This window comes from Centruroides sculpturatus, unplaced genomic scaffold (genome assembly GCF_000671375.1).
Source record: "Centruroides sculpturatus isolate CEXI.00-Female unplaced genomic scaffold, Cexi_2.0 scaffold1065, whole genome shotgun sequence".
Lineage (NCBI taxonomy): Eukaryota > Metazoa > Arthropoda > Arachnida > Scorpiones > Buthidae > Centruroides > Centruroides sculpturatus.
Window position 1 is genome coordinate 144,649 of NW_019385242.1, and position 19,777 is coordinate 164,425.

Consider the following 19,777-nt stretch of genomic DNA (forward strand, 5'->3'; position numbering starts at 1 on the left):
ATTGAATGAACAATTAAAAACTATAACAAAAATTTATTTCATTATTTATTAACTATATTGTAATAATGTTTTTAATAATTATTATTAATATTTAATCTGTCAGTAATTTATGCACTTTTTCTTACATGTAATATTACTTTTTAGTTCAAAAATTCTGTCTAATTATTCTATTGTTTACAATTCGGAATAAAATTTTTTTCCTTATCAATAAATAGTCAATATCACAAAAATTTTCCTGTAGTCTCCTTGTGTAAGCTTGAACAATACTGAATCAGTTTTACACAGTCACAAAATGCGTACAAGCATACTTTCTCCACTTTCCATTTTACTATTTTCGTTAGTGTTTCCTGGGTATTTGTTATCCGTAAATGAATCACTTGACAACGAAACTCAACCACGAAACGAAAGTGAAGAAGTTTTACATTTTATTAAAGATATGGATCGAAAAATGAAAACATTAATAAGATCCGTAGTCAAGTCTAATTTACCTTACATGTTGAAGATGTCCGAAGAGGTGACATTATCTTTTTCGTGTAAGAGTAGTTTTATGCGATTCGTGCAAGATTTGATGAAAATGAAAGTCTGGACGTTCAGCTGTGAGTATGTTTTAAAAAATTTGTAATATCAACGTAGATTTTAATTTTTCTTGCTTAATATTACTGTTTTCTTACGATACATATTACAGAAAATAAATGATAATTTTTAATATAAAACAAAACTTTTGGCCTAAAGCAAACCAACATTACTTTTTGTTTATATTATGAATGTCTAAATTTATGTATTTAATTTTGCGTGTATATTAATAATATTTCTGTAAAATTATTGCTAAAGCTTAGCTCTACGTTACATTTAACTAAACTTAAACGTTATTATAGAAATTTCTTTTTAATTTTAAATTATTAGATTATCTTCGAAAAAGCGTAATATTAACCGGAGAAATATAGACTCGATAAAAACGTCACGCATAATATTGCTCGAGTTAAAGTAATCAAATTATTCACAAATTATGCCAGCACTTCTCGCTTAATTAATATATCAAGCAGGGTGGGAATTTTGCCTTTTCGATAGACGGAAGCACAATTTTCTCGTTTACTGTGTTAATTACTTTTCCAGTTATTATGTATAACAGACGACAGTACGGTGATTGATCAAGAAATAATCCCCTTTGTATGATATATTATCGAATTTGGAGGATTTTGAAACAAATGAGTTCGGGATTTTTTCCACATGTATGAATGCTGTGTGTGGAGGGAGCGCGTTCGTTCCCTTATTTTGAAGCTTAATAAATAACTTCTGTGTCTTTATTCGAAAATTTTGTGAAATTTTGCAAGGAAGTTTCTATATAAGAAAATTGACGCCAATGAATTTCGTAGTTGAAAATCAAAGAGATGAAAAGTGGGTCATATATCCAGTTGGGTCTTAAAAAGATCTTATTCGTTATTGACATTTAAATTTTTTTAGTTAGATTCATCTCTTTTTTTCAAAATTAAGCCTTTTACATTTATATAATAATTAACAAAAATTTAAGCAGTTTTTAATAAAAGATCATAACAGATGGCTCCACACAGTTTTCAATGCCTGTGCTATGTAAGTCACTTCACTCAACCTCTTCCTAGACTTTTTTATTACATGCATTAAGTGTAAAGAATCAAAGAATCATGCATTTAACAACTATTAACGTACTTTCTATTTTCTATATGGAAATATATATTAGCGAATAATTGTTTTATTAAAAGTTTAGATATAAGTTTGACTTAGCTACTCTTTACCAGTACTCTTTGGTACTAAAAAATACTTAATTTTACTTTTATGATATCAATCTGACAGTGGAATTATATCTTCATCTACGATTTCAGAACAGTCCCTAGGTGATCTATTAATTATCAGTTGTTCTACAACGTTGTCTATTCGAATTATTAATGATCTGCCTTTTCCAATTGGGCTTACATATTAGTTGCTCTTTTGACAGCATTTTCATACAGCGTGCTACTCATTCACCCAACTATATAATACATATTTCTTCATTAATAATAGTGATTACTAGCGAACATCTCATGTAGGAACATACCTTACCGGCAATATCAATTATCTTTCCGTTTTTTATTAGCAAAATATTACTGCACATTATAAATCACCTTTCTTGTCTAACTTCGAAGCGAACGTTCATTAGCTATTCATATTCCAGTGCCGGAACGTCAAGCTACCATGACACTGTTTTTAGTGAAGACGACACATATAACAACAAATTTTTCTAAACTGACATTTTACGTTAATTGCAAAGAGGAATCCAAAAATATGATAAAAATGCGGATTTATGACTGCGTTTTCGAGTAACAGTAGAATCAAAGGGATAAATAATGTCCATGCTACTTGCCGGAATTTAGGAGGAACGACAGTATTACTTGCGCCTTAAGAAAAATAAACAAGAAACTACGAAGAGTTAATCCAAGAAAAAATCTTTGTACTTGAATCAATTTCTCATGTGAAACACTGCATGGACCGACTTCTCTGTGGCTGGCAGGTGCAAAAAACGATTTTATTTTCTATCTCCAGCTCAATTACTTCGTGTCTGAACTTACAAGCGCAATGTCCTAGTTTTAAATTATACGCGATACAGTAGAGCGTCGTTTATCCGAAGGTCAGTTATCCGAAACGTCGGTTATCCAAAGGAATGCCAGTCGACAAATTTAAATTTTCGCCAGTGCTGTGGCGCTGTAATCTTTGGCTATGTCTACTCAAATATTTTACGTTTTTGATTCTAAATCAACTTCTGAAATATAACTTTTTATTGTTTTTATATTTTTCAATATATTTATTTTGTTCGTACAAAATAAAAAAATAATTTTTAACGATACAATAGTCTTCGTTAGGCTTAACATCGACGAAAATTCAACGCGAAGCGACACGCAACAAAGAAAAATTTCAACACGGAATAAATTAATATATTTTTCCATACATAATTGGTTATCTGAAAAATAAGTTATCCGAACAACCCCAGTCACCAATTGATTCGGGTAAACGACGCTCTACTGTATTTAAACAAATTTTACGTTTTGCATCAGTTTGAATTTATTTCTGAAACATTTTATGTTGAAAAAATGTTAGTTCATGATTTTGTTTAATCTTTAATGCTTGGCTCAAGCGTAAAACTGAACTTTTTATATTAAGTTTTTTCTGTTGATTTTTTATGAAAACATCAAAAAGAATGTTTATTATGTAGAACTCAATGTTTCTTATTATAAATAGTTAACGCGTTTACTTAAACTCGCTTTGCATCATGTGAAATCTTACAATGCAATTTTCAGTCATTCTTAATAAAAATAAAAAGTCAAAACTTTCAGGACATACTTCAGTCCAATGTCAAGTTAACTTATGTTTAGAGATGGTTTACTTGATCATCCTTCTCATATCGAAACTCGATAAACATAACAACACATACTGGACAAATTATTCTAAGCGTGTGCATGTAAAGACACTAGCGATGTTTAAACTGGGGATGGCTATAACTTCCATAATTCCTCATCTCATTCTTGTAGCACACGACCAACATAATTGTTTATTCAACAATTATTTAACTGCAAACGTTATAGAGCTGAGAACAGTTAAATTCTTTTTCCGCTTTTATACATAACACAAGGAAAGAATGGCAATCAATCAAAAATGACCCCTCAAGATTTTTACATTTTGGGATTCAGGAGACATTAAAATGTCTAAAAATGCTAAGAAATTCAAAGGATTTTTATTGTATGTATGGATGTTAGTATATGTGTGTGGGGGCACAATTTGTTCATCCTCTTTCAAGCTTAATAAGTCCTGTGCTTTTCATGGATAGATTCTGAAACTTTGCATAAAGCTTTATCTATTAAGAAAATTGATGCAAGTAAATATTAATAGTTGCAGGTCAAAGGAATAGGGAGATAGAGAAGATCGTGTCATATCTGAAGTAAAGTCAAACTAAATTAAGAATTTATATAATGAACATAATGAAGACTATAATAAAGAATTTTTTTATAATTAATCATAGTGAAAATGACGAAAATCTTAATTTTCAGGTTTGAAATGTATTTTATGAAAAAAATGTAAATGTATTAACATTTACAATTTTTTCGTAATTTGTATTTTATCAAATTACAATCAAGATTTGATTTTTTCATAAAATTTCATGAAAATTAAGGTTTTTCGTCGTTTTCACTATAATTAATTATAAGAATATTTAAATAAAATATTATAACAAATGTTTTCAGTATTTGATATTTCCGAAAATGTTAAGCAATTCGTTGCTAAAATTTTTTATTTATTTGTAGTTGTTTGTTGTTTCAGTATTGGATTCTATCGGTAAACCCCCCTCAGGATTATTAAAAGGAACACTGTGGATGCAAGGTGATTATGACCAATGCCTTGACATCGAAACCATGGAAAATAAAGTTGTCAGAGGAAAATTCTGTTCAGTTCTTATGAAATTGCCAAAGTTACAACAGGATACAATACAAAGAGTATCCTCATCTGACATCACAATTGTGCAATTATTGAAAAATCTCTTTGTGAGTATATAACGATAATTTTATAACTTATTTTTATTGAAAAAACTTAAGTCAGCATGCACATAACTGAGTAAAATACAGTATAATTTGTTGTATTGTACATTAAAGTTTAATAGTATTATTAATTTTAATTAATTAACATAATATGTAATATATTAAATTATATATTACGTTATTTTATTAACATAAAGTAATGATAATACGCAAGAATCAGCCACATTGAAAAATCATGCAAACTTTGTACCAAATTGTTATTTCTATTGTTAATTTATACTCATTTAGATAATAAAACCATTAAGTAGTAATGTTTCGATACAATTTGGGGTAAATGTTGTTTTTACCATAACAATTCTTTAAATTTATTTTATTTTTTTTTATCATCAAGAATGTTACACATATAACTAAGTTGACAATTTTTTCCAATTAACGTGTTTATATTCTATAAGAAAAAAATCATATTAGGAAAATATTTTAATAGAAGTTACAATAATAATTAATTTTATTTTTTAGTACAATTTCTAGATAAATATTTATTTATTACAATACAGAAACATACACATGGCATATATAAACTACAGAAAAGCATTCGACAGTTTTCCACACAGTTGACTGCTACATTTTATAAAATTTTTTAGCAGAGGTGTGTTTTACTACAAACACTGTGTATTAAGTTCGTTTTAGAATTTTGTTTTTTCTTGTATATTATTTAATATTCATATTGGTTAAAAATTATAGTTCCCAATTTTTAAATTTCCAGTTAAAGTAGACAGAAAACAATTTAAAAATTGTTAACTGTCAATAAACTTAAAATAATCTAAAGTAAATTTTTTCTAAATTTTTTGAAAATCAAATACAAATCATAACCTAGAAATTATAACAAAACAAGTCTACATAACGATTTATTTTATTCAATAAAATAAAATTAAAATAATGAACAGCATTTTTACGACATTGTGAGAATGAAACTCAGCAATTGCTTTTTTTCTACTTGCAGTAGAAATTTTTTTATATTTATAATTAGGATATACTTTAAATGTTTTAAAAGCATTTTTTTTACAAAATTTTCGTATTCTAAATTTGTTTGACAATTAGTCTGTTAACGTTTCTAATTAAAAAAGCTTACTTTTCTTGAAGTTAAATCTAGGTCTAAACGTAGTCTTGGTGTTTCTGTGGCAATGCATCCACAGACCACAAAAGCTGGAAAACCATGCCAACGAATAAAATGGACAATAGAAATGAACGCCTTTATCATGCATACTTACTATATTATCACAAGACTTTGAAACAAACATGACAGCGTACAGACAACAATTACACAATAGATTCAAACAACAATATTTTCACCTCACTGTCACCAAACTAAGGGTTGTTGATCAAAAAAGAACAATCCCACAAACAACACTTGAACTTATGAAACAACAGGTTGCTGATCAAATACATCGACAGCGGGATGGCCGAGCGATCAAGGCAACGGCCTACCGCTCTGGGGGACCTGGAAACGAATCCGAATGGGTCAAGAAATCCCCAGGAATTCTTCGATGGGTGGTCTGTTCAGATATATAGGGTTCTGTCCCTCACTACTTGGCTGCCCCATTGTGAGCCTGGCTGAACCCATAATGGGCCTGCTATAAGAGACCCTCTTATAGTAGGCCCATTAGTGCCTACAGGGCAGAAAGAGTATAAAAAAATCAAATACATCAACAGACAAAAATATTTAACATTAATAAAGATTACGTAACCTGTCAGGATAATCCAGCAACATCCACTGATTACAGCACACACACACACACACACACACAACTACTACTACTAATGACACTACAGATACTTCCTCACAAGCCACTGATAACATAGATATAGATTTAGTTAATACGCTTTCACTTTTATTTCAGAAAACACTGACTAAATATACAGGTACAGGTTCCACACAAAGACCACGAATACTAAAAATGAACAAGTCAAATGTAGTAGGAAAAACACTAAATTATGTAAATATTCACTTACTTCCACACTACGTTTATTCAATGCTCAGGCATTCATAGTAGTGATACACTGTGGACTGAAAATACAATCGCAAACAGACACAAACAAAACACAATTCTATCACAACCTGCCTGGCAGAGAAAAATATTGATAGAAAAACAAATAAAGGATATTAGACAACAATTAGGCAGGCTGACACAATACACTGAAAACAACATAACACCAAAATTAAAGAAACAACTCTAAAGCATTTCCAATAAAATCAAAACAAGCACAAAACATCATAACACACAAATTACAGAATACATTGATACACTAAAACAAAAAACTTGCAGCCAAAGCACAAGTATTTTTTAGCAGAGATTATTCCCCCGGCGAGCCGATTCCTGGACTGTTCGGACGATAGCACTATCGTAGGCGTATAGATTAGGATGTTTCAAAATTTTACAAGATATTAATATTTTTTATTGTGAAATTTTGCCGCCCCCTAAAAAGTGGCGCCCGGGGCGGACCGCCCTACGGCACGACTCAAACTATATAAAATATGAACACTACGAAAACAACAAAAAAAATTATTTACAAACAATGAAAAAGTCTTTTACAGAAAAATTAGTACCAAAACAAACACTGATACATAGCACAGTGGCACTCCAACAGAAAAAGAACAAACAACTTATTGGTCTTCTCTTTGGTCCAGTGCTGTTACCAATTTCTACAAATCAACAAAACGGTTGCCGTAAAAATCACAGGGGATGCGAAGAACTTACTCACAGATTTAGACATTTTATGGCAAGAACACGAACAACACAGAAACATATACATGGTTTACATAGACTACAGAAAAGCATTTGACAGTGTTCCACACAGTTGGCTGCTACATATTCTACACATGTACATAATGCATCTGTCCCTCATTGCATTTTTCCAAAACACTATGCAGCACTGAAGAATAACACTACATCTCAGGATATATAACACTTCCATACAAACAAACCAAATATTCATTAGGCAAGGAATTTTTCAAGGGTCCTCTTGATTCCTCTGTAACAACAACACACTATATGGTTACAATATCAGACATGAAAAGCAATGCAGTTTAAACTGTCACATCTCATGTACATAGACGACATAAAACTTTATGCATGAAACAAAAACTACTTCAGCAGCTCCAGGGGCGCCGCTAGCTGTTTGAACTCCCGTGTGCAATCCCGATTATTCCGCCCCCTGTTTAACTACAACTACCTATGCTGAGCTTGCCAGAAAGGCTCTTTAGTGTTTTCTCATAAGGGTGTGAAAAAAGAAAAGAAATACTTTACAAAGAAAAACTATTTATTATTACTAAGTTATTTTTGTTTACTTAAGTGTAAAACCATATAAATATTTATTCACAGAAATTGAACTCTTCTTGCCTTGATGTTTGCGAAATCTGCTGTCAATTTTCTTGTATCCAAAGCTGTCTAAGATTTCATGTTNCAAATTACAGAATACATTGATACACTAAAACAAAAAACTTGCAGCCAAAGCACATAGACTCAAACTATATAAAATATGAACACTACGAAAACAACAAAAAAAATTATTTACAAACAATGAAAAAGTCTTTTACAGAAAAATTAGTACCAAAACAAACACTGATACATAGCACAGTGGCACTCCAACAGAAAAAGAACAAACAACTTATTGGTCTTCTCTTTGGTCCAGTGCTGTTACCAATTTCTACAAATCAACAAAACGGTTGCCGTAAAAATCACAGGGGATGCGAAGAACTTACTCACAGATTTAGACATTTTATGGCAAGAACACGAACAACACAGAAACATATACATGGTTTACATAGACTACAGAAAAGCATTTGACAGTGTTCCACACAGTTGGCTGCTACATATTCTACACATGTACATAATGCATCTGTCCCTCATTGCATTTTTCCAAAACACTATGCAGCACTGAAGAATAACACTACATCTCAGGATATATAACACTTCCATACAAACAAACCAAATATTCATTAGGCAAGGAATTTTTCAAGGGTCCTCTTGATTCCTCTGTAACAACAACACACTATATGGTTACAATATCAGACATGAAAAGCAATGCAGTTTAAACTGTCACATCTCATGTACATAGACGACATAAAACTTTATGCATGAAACAAAAACTACTTCAGCAGCTCCAGGGGCGCCGCTAGCTGTTTGAACTCCCGTGTGCAATCCCGATTATTCCGCCCCCTGTTTAACTACAACTACCTATGCTGAGCTTGCCAGAAAGGCTCTTTAGTGTTTTCTCATAAGGGTGTGAAAAAAGAAAAGAAATACTTTACAAAGAAAAACTATTTATTATTACTAAGTTATTTTTGTTTACTTAAGTGTAAAACCATATAAATATTTATTCACAGAAATTGAACTCTTCTTGCCTTGATGTTTGCGAAATCTGCTGTCAATTTTCTTGTATCCAAAGCTGTCTAAGATTTCATGTTTAATTGAAACTATAGCTAAATTACTTAGTCTTCGCTGGTGCATTGTTGATCTTAAATAGTTTTTTTTAATAATTTTTAACTTTGAAAAGCACCTTTCACCAAATGCAACTGAAACCAGCAATGTAAGTAATATTCTTAGTGCTATTGCTGTGTTCGGAAATGTTGAAATTAAATCATTAGTAAAAAGATATTGTAATCAGTGGCGTACCGTGGGTGTCAGCCGCCTGGGGCGGGGGAAAATTTCGGCCCCCCTTATTTAGGTATTTCAATTTAAAAAACCAAAATTCAGTTTTGTCACAGAACAAGCAACGAAAAATTTGGTGGTAATGCAGCAACCTGTTTAAAATAGTTCTATTGGATATTAGTGGTGTATATGAACGCGAATTAATCGTACAACATGAACGCGAATAAATCGTACAAGAAAAAAAAAGTCAACAGGTTTCGCAGGAACTCCTCGGATGAAAAAGTTACTAGTTCACCCGGCGAGCCGATTCCTGGACTGTTCGGACGATAGCACTATCGTAGGCGTATAGATTAGGATGTTTCAAAATTTTACAAGATATTAATATTTTTTATTGTGAAATTTTGCCGCCCCCTAAAAAGTGGCGCCCGGGGCGGACCGCCCCCCTACGGCACGCCACTGATTGTAATAGGGTTTGTGGATCATTAGACTGGTTTTCTGGAAAATGCACCTTTAAAGTATTAATTTCATTAAACAAATCAATACCGTCAATGTCTGTTTCACTAATCGAATCGTCTTTAAGCTTCAGATTTAAATTTTAACCAAATTAAAATATCATTAATTATACTTAGACCCATGTCAGAAGAATTATTAACAAAATAATTGCAATTTGATATGCGACAGATCTGTTCGAATACGTACAAGTACAAATTGAGAAGAAAGCTATGTGGGGATTCCCTATTTTTGCCAGTCCTGTCAACTTCTGTCATAGAGCACGACTATGGGTACTTGGCTTTCGGGCGCTGCCGGATGGTTCAACCTGCCGACAGACGTTTCGCATTGCATCTTAATTCTGATAAATGCCAATAGAGGCGCTGTTAACGCTATAATTTAAATAAGAATACAGTATACAGTGATACCTCGACTTACACTACCCCGACTTACGCGAACCCGGAGTTACGCGATTTTCAAATCTCGCCGATGCGTCTTTTGTTTGAGCGCCACGCAACTCTTGATTACTCACTTCCCCACACTATTGTTCGGCTTACATATTCGGACGTGTCGCGCGGAATCGACATATAGCTACAATTTATTTTGTGTTATTTCTGTGTTTGTTATATCTACGGAGACTTGAGAGACTCTATGTGGTGATTTCTTGTAACTGTGAACGAATCAAAAGATGATATAAGATTAAGGAGAATATTTATTAGCTTATATACATCCGACTTGGATTTTACACAAATTGCGAAATTATACCCTGACTTACGCGAATTCGACTTACGCGGTTATCGCTCGGTCCCACCTATCGCGTAAGTTCGGGGTATTACTATAGTAATTGCGCGCCGGTCGGATATTTTTTTCCATTCGAAGGCATCTCTTATGCTATAAGTAGGGTGGGTATTATGACAATGACTTTGAATATTACGTGACCGATCGCTCGATTTTCCGCCCCCTGAACGTGCCGCCCGCGTGCGGTGCACGCCTTGCACGCCCGCTTACGGCGGGCCTGAGCAGCTCCTACAAATCACACATTCATACACCAAGAACATACAAACAGAATTTGGCCTAGACAAATGCAAAACACTTCAGAAAATATGCAGTCCTTAAAAAAATGCAGTCCATAAAATAAGAAAGAAGATTTTGCACTTGGAAATGAAGATGTTATTGAATCTATGGAAGAGGGCGACTTCTACAAATATTTAGGATTCCAACAGTCCAAAGTAACAGAACATACAGAATTAAAGCAAAGATTAATTAAATAATACCAAAGTAGGTTAAACTGAATGCTAAGATGGATTAGTGAAACGATTTGATATTCTTATATACAGCTTTATTGTTTCATTATTCTGTTTAATAGCTAGTATCTTTTACAATTTACATAGAACAAGATTCCAAAATCCTTTATCAGTATAAAAACGATTTTTACTAACCGAAAATTTTGAATTTTGCGTTTTTAATGGTATGCTTAATATCAATTATTTGCATCCTTTAAAAAGGCATAAATCAAACGAATTAAGAATTACTGCTTCCTAATCAAGCGTCAATGTGGCGTTCTCTACTGGTTTCGAAATGGTAAACGTCATTACTGCTGGTATACATAGCCTTATGAAGGATAATATGAAATAAAACTAGAAATAATTTTATAAAAGTAGTATAATATTGTTCAGAAAACATAAAAATTAATTACAATTCTTGCATTTTCAGAAACCAGCTTCTATATCCCAATTCCTGAGCAAATTAAACACGTTGCGTTTAGATGTTTGTATTCCAAATTCCTGTAGTGAAAATGACTTGGAAAATATTGGAAAATGGCGTAAGTTCTTTACAGTAAAATTTTCAAAACATTTAATTAATACTCATTCTAGACAAAATGTTTTCAAACATTTGTAAAAAATTTACTATAATTTCATAATTCAAAGATTTCTTTATTATAACATTATCAAAACATAAACTATTACCTGATAATTAATATATTTTACAATTATTTTCAATTTTGTAATTTATGCTGTTTTTTTTTAAGTAATAAGAAAATTTATAAAAGTTGAAGTAGAATTCTGTAAAACGAAAGAAGAGAAGAAAGAATATTCAATATCGCAACTAATTTGTTTGTAAGTTATTATTTTCTATTGACTTTTTATTTATTTTGCTGCAATTTAAAGGAATTGTAAAACTATAAATTTCCACTGGCGTCCATCCAGCCGTCTGACTGTCATTGCTAAATTTCGAGAACGGAGTTATGTAGATGAAATCTGAAAAAAGCTGTAAAAACCATATGGAAACAAGGCCCCGATTAACTATATAAAACTTCCAATACAAAAAATCATGTTATTTTAATCCAAATTTTTTCCTCTGGAATATGTTAAATAGATGACTGCACGACTCTACTGTCAAAGGAAAAGTATTATATACTGGGGCAAGCGACCACTAATTTGAATACTGTATATTTTAAATTAAATAAATTAAAACTATAGTTAAAAATCATAGCCCAGCGTTGTGATGATGTTACAATAAATAGTGAAACGTTATGTAATTTCACTTACATTTATTAATATATATTCTTATCAAAATTATAACTGAATTAGGTTAACTACCAATTTAAAAATTTAATAACTGAGTTATAATTCAATTTTTCTGTTTCTTCAATCTGCCATAATAAAAAAATGGCGAATGATTCTAAATAATGGGAATAGATTATGATGTGTTTTGAGTTTTCAACGTTTATTGGTTGGATTTTTGGTTTGACTTCCTTGTCTATGATGCCCTGGCTTAGGTGAAATGTTGCTCTCTTAGTAATGTTTGATTTTAGATAGTTGTAAAAACAAATTTTTCAATAATTTAGAGCCGTGCTATTCAATGTATGGGTCGCGACCCCAAATGGGGTCGCAGAAAGTTACCTTGGGGTCGCACTGTTAAAATGTTTGAAAACCATTGATTTAGAGAAATAAAAGTTATTTAAATTTTGACACATACACCTTATGATCAAAAATTTCCAGGACTTTGCACATAACAAATGGCAGAAAACAAATAGAAACGTTGTTCAGATAAAAAGGAACTTACACTGAAAACTATTAAAATACTTCTTTGTTTTCTATAAAATAATTCTTTGTTTCTATAAAATACTTCTTTGGTTTCTAGAAAAATATATATATATATATGTTTGATAAGATATATGTTTGAAGAATGGTTTTCTGCTTGTTTTCAAAAGTAAAATATAAGATCTTTGCTGGAACAACAGCAACGTTTTTGTACGCTTAAATTAACATAATGTTATTTATTTAATGTTCAATATCTAAAGAATCAAGTTAATACTATCAACAAATTAGTTGATTGAATCAATCATCAATCAATTAAAAAAACTTTAATACAAAAATCAAACGGTTTAAAATATTACTACAATTAGGGAAATGAATTTGCAAAATGTATGATAAAATTGTACTTACTTATTAGTGCAATCTAAAGATTGGTGACACTTTGAATTACGTAGCAATTGGTTTTTGCGACAAGCACGCCTATTTGTGGTACATTTAGATTTGCAGTCACATTTTCTGAAACCCTGCCCAGTACCAAGGGATTGTTTTATTGCTGTTTGACGTAAAGATATTTCTACAGCAGGGACATCCATCTTCTTTCGTTAAAAATCTCTCTTTGCAAACACTGAATTCAGATTTTGCATACAATTGTTTTAAAATACCTGTTTTAGTATCAAGTTTATAAAAGCCATCCTCTGTTTTACTAAGAACCACAGCTAAAATTGAACGTGCATCAGTTTTTGCTCTGTCTTCTTCGGGTACTTTAATTCTCACAGCGAAACCTTCATCGACGTTTGGGTGCTTTGCATTAGAAACTGCTAACATTTTCTTTGCTTGCTTTTCTAAACATTTCTTGGCTTCATCACGCTGTATTTTCTGATCCATATTCTTTTTACAGATGATGCACAATACATTCTTACCATACCCTTCCTCTTTAGGATCTACTTCACCACAAACTGCGTGAACAAACATATTACACGATTTACACTTGTGAGCACTTGATGCTGCTTTTGAGCAAACAATACAGACTATGTCTTGTATAGTGCTCTTTACAGGCTCCGTACGAAACTGTGATGGCGATTCTGCTGAAGTTGAGAGTAACTCAGTGATGACTTCTTCAACTTGCAGAGGCGATTCCTTGGAGGTGCAGGGTAACTGAATATTCTTCGTGACTGCATCATCAATCAACGGTATAGAAGGCAGTTTAAGATTACTATCGGTAAATTCTTGTATTTCTATAGGTGATTCTGTAGAAGCGGGGGATAACGGAATGTCCTCTTGAGTAAGATTTGACTGTGATCTCATAATCACAGTCTCTTGTGAATCTTCTAATTTTTCAAGGTCTTCTTCAGTTTTTATCGAATGTCAAACAATTCTCCGGCATGGACAAACTTTTTCAAACCTTTCTCGCGCATCTGACAACGGCTCAATGAGTTTTTCACAGCCTCGTACAGTCAACACATCACACCTTTGAATTATTTGATAATCTCGAGATGATTCTTTCTTCTTGGAAACTTTTATTTGCTTTACATCTTCAATTATGGAATCATACTTTGGTTTGTTATTAAAACACTACGTATTATATTTTAAATCTTCGCTAAAGAGGTTTGCGAAGAATCTTTTCTTGATTTTACTCACCAATTCGGTGCTTGCTTGCATTCTAGGATTTAAATTTATCTACGTAAAAAGAAGGAGTGGGGAAAGGAAGTGAAAGAAACAAACTTTTGAACTTCAACGATACGGAAGCCGTTAATGTGCAGATTACCTAGATACTCTGCAAATTACCTAGGTAATTTGAGAAATTGAACAATTTTCGCAGCTTTAACGGATCACTCTAGTTAATCTGCAGATTAGCTAGGTAATGTACACATTAACGGATTTCGAGCTTTAGCGGTAACATATATATATATTATATATATATATTTTTACTTTTGAAAACAAGCAGAAAACCATTCTTTTGCAGGATTCTCAAATTTTTCATTTGATGTTGTGAAAAGATAAAGAAATTGTTTTTAATTCTGATAGAAGTGAAATGAATTTGGGGCAAAATTTATCGATCAGGTTGATTTAGGAAGTATAGAAATGTTACTTTAGCGGGAAAAAAGAACTAAACTGCATGTTTGTGGCCGAACATTATCGTGACGAAAAAATCAATTAAAGAGTCATCACTTTCCCGGAATTTTATCTCATAGCTTTCACAATCTTTGCAAAATGAACAAGTACGTTTTCTTTTTGATTTTCACTCTTTCTGGCAGAAATTTATGAAAGACCTTTATTGTCAAAACACGATACCAGCAGGAAATTTATTTTGGACTTGGATTTTCTGGATTATTTCGCTTTTGGATCGCGGTCGACCATTCATTTGATTGGCATTTGCTTCGGGATCCTTGTTGAAGACTCAAGTCTGATTGCTGGTTATTACGTTACCTGTCCATATCTTTTCTTATTCAGTCATTAGGAGCCTGTTTTGCAGGACATTTGGCGTTTTTCTTTTCGCTACTGCATCAATATCTAAGGAAGAAATATGCCTACTTTTTTTAAGCCAAACTCTTCATGGATGATTGAGTCACACAGCGTGTGTGACACGCTGATTCTTTAACTTCTCAGATGATTATCTTAAAATTTTTAAATATCAAATACTTAATTTTTTCAGAATTTTTGTGTTGCCTCATCGTTATTGATTAAATCTTGAGTTAACATAATTAAGATAAAGTACAAGGAGTTTAAAGTCGGCCTGAACTGCGATCGTTTTTAAACATTTTGTACTTTTTAGACACTGTCGTTATTTTTATTGAAGCTTAATCAAAAGCATTTTGTGTCATCGATAAACTTTAACTGGAAGATTCCTTCAGATTAAAGCATAAATTCGTGTAAATATTTCATTGAAAAACGTCACAGTTATGTATTATGTATGCTGCAAATTTACGTGACATATAAAACATCAAGTAATTGATAAGCGTTTGGCATTAAGCTCAACCAACTCAAATCAACTCAAACATTTTACTTAATTTTTTTAATATGAAGTCAGTTCAGGAATTTTTTAATTATACATTTTATTTTATATTTAATTAATATATAAATACTGCTTTTACATCTGTTATTTAATTTAAATCAATTAAATGGTAAAAATGTTTTATTAAGAAAATTAGATTAATAAAGAATAGTTACGATTATTTTCATTTTACAGGTACTTAATTAATATTTCTTAACATAACTACTTTAATTTTGATTCTGTATATGACTAGAAGCCATTAATTTGTTATAAGTAATTGGCCCTTTTACATTTTCTACAGTTTTAATTGTTATTAAAAAATAATATCTTATTTTTTAGATAAGTGTACGAAAATTAAACAGAACTATTCACAAGAAATTTATTTTTATTTTAGAGCAGTGTTTAGCAGTTTAATAATTTGCATAATCTTAACTACGACCGTTGATGCTTTGTTGAAATTACATATAGTTAGCAAGAAAATGGTAAATGGTAAGTCAATTGCCTATATTTTATAAATAAATATATAGAAGTTTATTTTTTAAGCTAACTCAACAGATAATTTATATACTTTTCATTATTATTTAATAATTTAACAATTTAAATTTATAGGAAAAATATTTGACATTGTCGTATCGCTATCCGCACTAAGCACTGGAAGTAAACTGTTTTCTAGCAACATTTACGAGGAGACAAAAGCGCTAAGTGGAATCAAAATTTTAGTGATATTTTGGGTTATATTTGGTCACATTGTAACATCCTTCGATCTAATACCGACCGTTTTGGGTAATTATGTTTTCTTATAAGCAATACGTTATTATTTTTCTAACTTCCGAAATTAATATTCACTAAACAAGTGTCTTGGCAATTTCAGAATTATATTTTATGACATTATTCTCTTAATGTTGTTCATAAAGAGACTTCAGTTTATTCTTAGAAGTTAATAGGTTTGACAATTTGGTGATGCATTTATTACCAACTTTACCAAGTGGTTTCACTAAACTACTGGTCCAGTGTTCAGTAGTTTCATCCACTCAGCCGCGTTGGCTTTGCCAAGCTTCCACGTTCATAACACTAAATAGGAGTTATTTTCCTGTAGAAAGTTGTCCTTGAAGGCGTTATCCATTTGCAGATCGCCTACCTGTGCCGTTGCCGTACACAAACAGAAACAAAAAACAAATCTCTACCCATTCATAGTGTTGCTACGTAATGCCTCATTAAATTTCACAATATATTTGCTAACTTCGATAGTTTCGCATTGTCTATTTATAAATAATTTTCGATTGTTAATTGAATAAATTATTGTTAGAGAAAATTGCAGTAATACAACTTCTTTATTAGTGAAGAATTTCCTTAACTTCATTATACTAAGTCTATCTCAGTTTTGAGAATTAACGATACAAATTCCCAATTATAAATATTGGCATATCTGAAATCTTTTATCACCAGATGCTGTTTAATTAAGATTCCACTCATTTTGAATAATAAATATACACTAGTACCTCAGGATCCGAACGATCCAGCATTCAAAATTTTCAGGATACGAGATGAAATTCGAACATATTTTTGCTCCATGGTACGAACAAAACTCACCATACGAAGTTACATTAGTTCGCAGCGCAGATAAAGGAAATCTTGAGCTGTTATAAGAAAGTGACTGATTTTATTGAAAAGAAACATCCTGAAAAGGTTCATACTGGTTATATTGCTGCTCGGAGTAATGACATTTGCCTAAGTCATTTTAGAAACATTTTAAAAAGTAGGCAAAGTCAAACCTCTTTGAATAGATATTTTACCAAGCGACCTCCATCCGGTGAAAGTGCTGATGGAAGTGAAGGAAAGAAAACAAAAAGCAGTGAATAAAAATGAAAAAAAAATATAAAACAAAAAATATAAAAAAGATTAGTGTTAAGTTTTTTTAAGTGTTATTGTTACATTATGTTATTGTTACAGATTAGTGTTAAGTTTTTTTTAGTGTTATTGTTACATTATGCTATGTAAGTTAAGTTTTAGTATCATTTTCCTTCTCCCTCTCTTCCGCCACCAGTTTACACCTCCACTATCGTCTATCCTCAAAGGTAAAGTGCAAATAAAACTAATTTTTTTTATCAATTATTATTTTATTATGGTTATTTATACATTTATAACTACAAAACGCATTTTTCAATGTTTTCCTTACTAAAATTTTTTTTCAATGTACTACTTAGCTTTAATTTGAGTGTGTTTTTCGTGTTGCAACGGATTAATTGGTTTTACATGTAATCGTATGGGGAAAAATGGTTCACCTTACGACATTTTCATAATACGATCTGAGTTTCGGAACGGATTAATTTCGTATCCTCAGGTATCTCTCTACAATCGATCAATTATAATTGATCGATTGTAGAGAGAGCTTTGTAGAGAGAGCAAGACCAAAACAAAAAAAAAAAAAAATTGGAGACAATAAAACAAAACGTTAGTTCACTTCCGGATCCTCATTCGAACTCTTTTTTTATTCTTTTTAGCATTGCCAACCTCATTCCAAAAGAAACGAGATTACCAAAGCAAATTATACAAAATATTCAAAATTTACAAAAATTTAAAATATGTTATATATATATATTTGCTCCGAGATTATTACAGTACGTAATCGAAAACAAAATTCTGCGCTACATGATGTACAAATTAGTAAACATGGCCATCTACTATTTCATAACTGAATTTAAAAAATTATAGTAGTAAGTCCAACTGGCTATTTCGATTGCCAGCTACATTTTTAGTATTTCTTGTATACTTAGGCCTATACTAATTTTATTTATTTTATATTAATTTTATTTATTTTCGTCAACCTTAATATTGTTTATCTTCAGCATTATAAAGTATCGAATTATTAATTTTATATATTCTTCCATTTATTATCAATCTTTAACTTTTACTTTGTGGTTCTTCATATGTAATTTCATTTAGGTAACATTGTTAATCGGACCGAAGAATCATGTAACCTTTATAGCAGTATTCCTCAACGGGGGCGATACGGAACGGGGTCCCCGTGTGGGCGTTTTTCCCACACGTAATAGTAACAATTTATATTTTAAGAGTCGAAAAACATTTCTCTGGACGATACAGTAAAACATTATATTAAGAATAATTGGATATTTTATTCGTTATATCGTACAATAATTTAAACAAATAACATTATACTAGTCACAAGTCTATTCAATGCAGTACGAATTTGGCGTTACATGGCTTTCGGCATTGGAATTTTGAAGTGAAGGGGGCGATACTACGTGAAGGGGACTTTATAGTTTTAAAATATAAACGTCACGTCAATAAATAAATGATATTTAAATATTATTTTAAACTTTATTGCAGAAAAATATTTGAATTTATTTGGACTGTGGAATCACATACCAATGGAAATTGCATCTAATTCATTTGTATTAATTGAAAGTTTTTTCGTAATTAGGTAAGATACAAGCAAACGTGTTTAATTTTAAAAAAATGAAGATAATTTTACCAATTTAATTTTTTGCAATTTTATTTAAATTTTAACAGTTGTGCTTAACTTTATGTCTGAAATGAAAAAGCAGCTGACCGTAATTAGAGTATCCATATTAAAGAAAATTCCTAAAACAGAATTTTATCAAATGCAATTATAATTTTTACTTGTGTTGTCAGAGGGAAAATTTTAAAGATCTTCAAATTGATACAGACGAGTTGCATCTAATAAAAAGTCGACTCCGCCATGGAATTGCTAATTTTTTCATCTGTGTGTAAAAGGAAAAAGTTAAAAGACACATTTGTATATAATATCTATTTTAAGAATGTTTTCAAATTTTGTGTGTTTAAATATTTAGCAACTTTAATTCTATTAAATTTGGTACGGTGACATTACAAGTTATGTGATGAAATGTGCAAATCGAAATAATAACACTACAGCACTACAACCGAGTACAATCATACAATATGTTCTTCCTTAATCTCGAGAACAAAATTAGATAAGTAAAACTCGAGACCAAATATAGAAAGATTGAGGATCAGAAGTCTCCGATTAACTATATACTGAAATGTCACCCAACTAAATTTGGTTTCATTTTC

The 19,777-nt window shown here is 31.2% G+C and overlaps 1 protein-coding gene across 1 annotated transcript in view; it reads left to right on the forward strand.

The window, feature by feature from the left end:
- The first annotated feature begins 334 nt into the window (after positions 1–334).
- The window catches only part of LOC111636632 (nose resistant to fluoxetine protein 6-like), a 28,954-nt gene continuing 9,511 nt past the window's right edge, over positions 335–19,777 (forward strand). The window contains exons 1-7 of the mRNA XM_023381914.1: positions 335–596; positions 4,321–4,541; positions 11,387–11,495; positions 11,703–11,790; positions 16,098–16,192; positions 16,313–16,486; positions 19,052–19,145. Coding sequence (XP_023237682.1) covers positions 437–596; positions 4,321–4,541; positions 11,387–11,495; positions 11,703–11,790; positions 16,098–16,192; positions 16,313–16,486; positions 19,052–19,145 — 941 coding nt within the window. The 5' untranslated portion in view covers positions 335–436. The remainder of the gene's footprint in view (positions 597–4,320; positions 4,542–11,386; positions 11,496–11,702; positions 11,791–16,097; positions 16,193–16,312; positions 16,487–19,051; positions 19,146–19,777) is intronic.